Source organism: Histoplasma capsulatum, genomic scaffold (genome assembly GCF_000149585.1).
Source record: "Histoplasma capsulatum NAm1 scaffold_5 genomic scaffold, whole genome shotgun sequence".
Lineage (NCBI taxonomy): Eukaryota > Fungi > Ascomycota > Eurotiomycetes > Onygenales > Ajellomycetaceae > Histoplasma > Histoplasma mississippiense.
Window position 1 is genome coordinate 2,286,589 of NW_001813978.1, and position 5,463 is coordinate 2,292,051.

The window sequence follows — 5,463 nt, forward strand, 5'->3', positions numbered from 1 at the left end:
ACATTCTCATGTCTGGCCTTCTTAAGGATGGCAACCTCCTTCTTAACTTTGTCTTCGGGATTGCCCAGTTTACCCAATCGGCGGCGTTTCGAGTATCTTTGGACAATTTTAATGGCCACTTTCTTTCCAGTCCTCATATGGCGACCAAGTTTCACCTTCCCGTGCTCACCTCGGCCCAGTTCATCGAGGATTTCGTACTCGTTAATTAACTTGTTGCCAGTGAGCATGTCGCGATCGACCTCAACTGTGTGCGTTCTGTAAAAACCATCAGAAATAAGTTTCTACTAATATATAGCAAATAAAGCCAGTAAAGCCACGCAAAACGTTTTGTCATAGCTGTAAAAATATTACAAATAATTCAGCGGGTAGCACTTACTCTTTGGGTTCTTGAAGATGAGTAGGATGGAGGTACGAAAACGAAGAACGGCCTTCTGCAGATTTTGGTGGGGATGGATTAGCGGGACGAGAAGAGAAAAGGCCAGGGCTCGATATCGGTGTGTGACCAGTTGTGCGCCAGCCTTGGCCGCGAGAACCAGCGTCACTAGTAGACCATGATGGACCGGAAGATGATGAAGGGTAGGGTGATGGGTAGGAGCTGCGGGAGCGGAGGTGGGGTTGAATGCGGGTGGGGTGGACCTGTGATTGAAGAACGGCGTAAGATTGGTCTGGATAAATCGGTAGGTCATTCACAGAGTGTCCAGCTCGGTGCGAAAGAGTAGGATGTTCCGTTAGAGGGCTAAGGGGGGGATTAGATATGTCGGGAGCTTTTGGAACCATCGAATGTTGCGATGGGGATGTCCCAAAGTAAGAACTCGTATAGTCGGTCGTAGCAGGTTCCAGACCAGCATGATCTGCTAAGGAGAGTAATGAGCTTGATGAAGTGTTGGTCGAAGAGCTCCGTGATGCATTTGAGGAATGCGGGCGAAATGGGAATACGTGAAGCCTGTGGGCTAAGCCACGGCGTTCCTCTGGCCGGCCGTCAGGTTGTGTGCCCTTCTGGCGGGTTATCCCGCCCGACATCCGTCCCGACGTGGAGCCACTTGTGAGAGAGAATCGCCGCGACCTCGATCTCCGAGCAGGGGTATCAAAGGCTTGACGTTCAAGGAGGGTAGAACTATCGAGGGATAGCTGTGAACCTCGTCGACTTCGACTAACCGAGTTATTCGGTGAGTCGGCGGAGGATTCCTTAGTACGACCCATCTTTGCGCAGTAACCGTAACCGCTTTGAAGTTACTTTCTTGCCCTCTCAGATATTTCTTAGTCCCGATTGAAAAACACTTCCAATCCTCTCTCCGTCGTCGTCCTCGAGGAAATGTGCAGGCTGATCCGAGTCTCTATGTATGGGAAACGACTACGGATAGAGAGACATGATAAAATACCACCGTTCCTTGTGAGCGAACCAGCAGGTGAGTGTTATATCCTCATCCCTTATAATTTGGTTGCTCATCGATAAGACGATGGAAGTTGTTCTCTTTCGTTGCGAGGGGGGAATTAGGCCAGCTAATCTAGCCCTGCAATCGAAGAACCGAGGATTCACTTGCACATTTAAAGGGTGGGCGAGGGACGAATGCGGGATGTCCGTTTCCTGGCCGTCGGGAGGAAGGCGATAACAGAGGAGCTGTCAGGGAGAAAATGGAGGGCGAGTGTCGCAGGAATGATTGTGGATGGGGAACAACAAGCACTGCGATGTGGCAGGGAGGCAAAATGGCCAAAAGGACAGATGATACAGTGGGGCCCGAAGGAACGTCGATCAACAAAGATCGATAAAACGAGAGATTGGAAGGCGAAGAAGGATTGGGAATCCGGTCGATTCGGTAGGGAGCAAGGAAGGATGCTATATAATTGCTGAGCACTGGGAACTCAGAGAGGGGATGAGAGGAGCCGTGAGGAGGATGGAGGAGGAGGAGGAGGAGTTGAGTTTGGCGAAGTCTGGTAGTGGTCGATATGCACGCAGTATCGTAAGGTAAATAGAATACCTGGGTACGTATGGGGGAGTTACGGCTGGGTGTAAGCTGTATTTAATCCGTATGTAAGCAAAGCTACTCCCTACTGCCATGTGTTGTATGTACAGTACATACATGTACAACGTTCCAAAAGTTCCTGGATGGGACGGTGCCTGGTAGCATCGGCCGGCAAGCAGCAAGCAGCAAGCAGCAGCAGGAACACACAATTGGAGGCCCAAATGGCAGTCGTGCTTCATCACCAACAAAAGGGTGGAGGGAGGGTATTATTGTTACCGCTAAGTCTTATCTCGTTTTCAGGCCGCCCAACCCCCGTCGCCGCCAGAGCGCAGAAGTGCCAATGCCAACCGGGGCCGGCAAAGTAGCGAATGGGTGAAAGCCACTGGCAGCTCGAAAGTGGGCAAGCCTACTCCGTACGGAGTAGGGAGTACTAGCGGCTGTGGCAGCACCCGCAGATTGGACCCTCTTGGTACCGCGCTTACAGTACCCTAGTAACTTAGCTGGTGAATACCTGATGCCGCTGGCCATTTGTTACTGGAGTGCCTGGGTATTATTGGCTGTGGCTATATACCAGGTAGTATTTTACGAGTATTCTTGATCAAATCCCCCAGTTAAAGTATTTATGGCTTTTTATCTGGAAATTTTTTGTTGTTTGTCTTGTTTCTCGACTCTGTGTGTTTCTGTTAGCCCAATGCCCCCCATGTCAAGCGCCACCGCAGTGTCCGGTGTCTGGTAGGCCTGAAAGACGGGCCAGCATATCAGGGAAGCACTGACCATGGTAACAACTTGTGTGGACGGTGCACACTGGGTTGGTTGCCTTGGACAAGGGCTCTCTCTGGCTCTCTCACTCTGTCCTGCTTTGGCTTGAGAAGAGCGGGCAGCCCGCATACATAGTACGAAAGATCATTATCCTTGCAGTTTTTGCGGGCTAGTGGTTTTGGCCCGGCTCGTTTTATCAGGGTGAAAAGCGAGGAGCTGTATCATATATAGCAATTTAATCCTCTGTTTTGTTCCTCTCTCATTGCTGGAAAAGGGAAAACAGGATGGGAACAAGGATGGGAAGCGAAGCTGACAATGCGTGCAAAACAAGTCTGGGAGGTTGGGCACTTGGGCTGCTGGCACTCGGGTACTCGGGCACCTGGGCCTCCCAAAACTCGATTCATATCCAAACGAAGCCAAAAGGGGAGTCAAGCGATGCAGGTTGCTGAAGATGGAAGCCCTAGCAGGGGTCACTTGGACCAGGTATCAGGATGGATGTTTTGCATAAATAATCATTGGGGTTGGCGCGAAAGTTTCCATTAGCTTCTTAATCTTCTTATCTTCTCCTGTTATCTTAGACATCACAAGTACGGAGGTTAGTTAGTTTTCACGCTTTTTACACTGCGTCTCTGCATTCATTGCTTTATTTAGCTCCTTGACAAAATTTGCCCCCTTCCTCTCGGCACAGTATCAACCATCAACCATTTTGAGCCACCCGTCATCGCTGTGTTTTATGAACGCGGAGGCGATGAGAGTTAATTGCAGCCAGTAACATGGCAACCCTCAAGCCCTGACTCGCGAAGGCGGTTGAGTATTAGCTGAGGTTCAATAATAGACAGTTGGCCCGGGAGAAGCGCGGGGCTAACACGACAACGCGGCACGCATTACTGCATTGGGTAGGTCGGGCAATTGGAATGTTAAGTATTGGATAAGATAGTATCTCAGTCGTGCTCGTTGCGTGTAGGGGGGCAAGTTCGCCAAAGCGCGGTGCGTCCCTCAGCGGTTCGGGAGACTGGAGCGCTGCAGTTATTCAATTCAACGCCGTCAGGATTCCCCACGGCCTGTGGTGACCTTCAATCAGCTCCTGTCGGCGCCCCTCGTCTCCAACCAGCAGTATGTGGATAGCACAACGCTCGCAGCCATCTGGACGACGACATGCGGTGACTCGCTGCGGGCCTTCTATACGGACGTGGAGAGTGCCTGCGGTACTGCTATGCATCCCTCCCCCGGCGAGGTTTCAGACCGTTCAGAGCTTCCTGGATCCCTAGTTTGGGCCTACAATGTCTCGTGTCTCGTGTCTCGTGTCTCGCTAGCGGCAGCGATTACTGTTACTCGGCCGTCTGAACGGATGCTGAGATGGGCTCTGACTGTGCTCTGAAATAGTCGCATAAAGAGGGCTGTCCAGCAGCTTTTGATATCATCTCGTTGGGCCACGCGAGTTACGAGGCATCAATAGCATCCCTAATACGACCCATTTACTGTGTATGTCGAGCAGTATCTGTAGTGCCAGCACTGATCTTTCGACAGACGAATACAATTTTGGCGGGGCTTCCGAGTCAATTGATTCAGTTCGGTTTAACCCCACATGAAGGCGGTCATTTACAACAACCTAGAGGAGCCTGATATGCAAATACCTAAAGACCCTGATTCAACCCTCCTTGGCCCACGCAGATACAATCCGGAACTAGGCTCTGATCCGTTCCCATAATGTGATAAGAAGAAGCCACCCAACGCCGTAAAAACAAAACAAAGAAAGAAAGAATACCCTTCCAATCACACCGAGATCGTGTCCCCTATCGGGTTGCCGATCCACCATCCTGCAAAACCCTTTAGACCTTTTACATCCATCTCGCGGAAATCGTACAGTCCGGTCGATCGTAGGATAAGATTCTCGCCATCAAAATATGATTCGATGACTCAAGCTCGTTGTATGCCCATGAGTGAGAAAACAAACACCTATAGATACCAAATCAGTATCCTGCCGCATGAATGGTGGTAAGAGGAGTAATACCGGCGAAATCATATGTTGGATAAGGCGTCGTTGTTTCATCTGTCCAAACATAAGGCGTAGAATTGCCAGCAATTCTCCACGGAAGCATTCCTGCTCATTCTCCTCTATGTTGTTTGTAAATGACCGCCTTCATGTGGGGATGCTCTTTGCCGGCAATATCTGTCAACCTTAAAGCACCAAACTCGGGGTCACTGTATTGATATAGGCTTTTGAAGGGATGGTAATCGGCGACACTGTTCGTGGTAGTTAGAATGAATTTACTATAGAGAGAGGATATATTTGAAGGCAAGCCTACCATCCCCCATTCCATGGCGTTGGGGTACCCTCGAACCATTTTCGATTCTCACAACGGCATGTATAGTGCACCAGGTAATCTTCAAGAGCGTATGCACGATCAAGAGGGCGAACAAAATCCACCGGTGGGATCAAACTGCAGTGCGGCCTTTGCACTGGGGTATGGTCCAAGGTCAAACTCATCAAGTTCTGGAACGCTGGGACACGCGGCGAAGAAGGTGGGGCTTGAGGTCTGATTTCTCATCCAAAACCATGGGGAGGATGGAAATCTTCAGATTCTTGAGCTCTGATGCGCTCAATTGGTGATCTTGGAGCTTTTCAACTTTTGGCTTCGATATCGAACAGAGACCTTGCGGCGTCGGAGGTGCTCGGCAGGTGTCGCCTCTTACGTTTGTTTTGAGGGTGCGGGCAACACAATTGAAGGTTAAAAATGAGTGT

At 50.2% G+C, this 5,463-nt stretch overlaps 1 protein-coding gene across 1 annotated transcript; it reads right to left on the reverse strand.

Moving 5' to 3' along the window:
* Nucleotides 1–6: 6 nt before the first annotated feature.
* Nucleotides 7–1,200, reverse strand: HCAG_05542 (conserved hypothetical protein; the record flags this gene model as incomplete). The annotated part of the gene is made up of 3 exons (XM_001540025.1): nt 7–20; nt 74–255; nt 377–1,200. The coding sequence occupies 3 exons, from the start codon at nt 1,198–1,200 to the stop codon at nt 7–9; spliced, it is 1,020 nt and encodes a 339-aa protein (XP_001540075.1).
* Between the last annotated feature and the right edge of the window lie 4,263 nt (nt 1,201–5,463).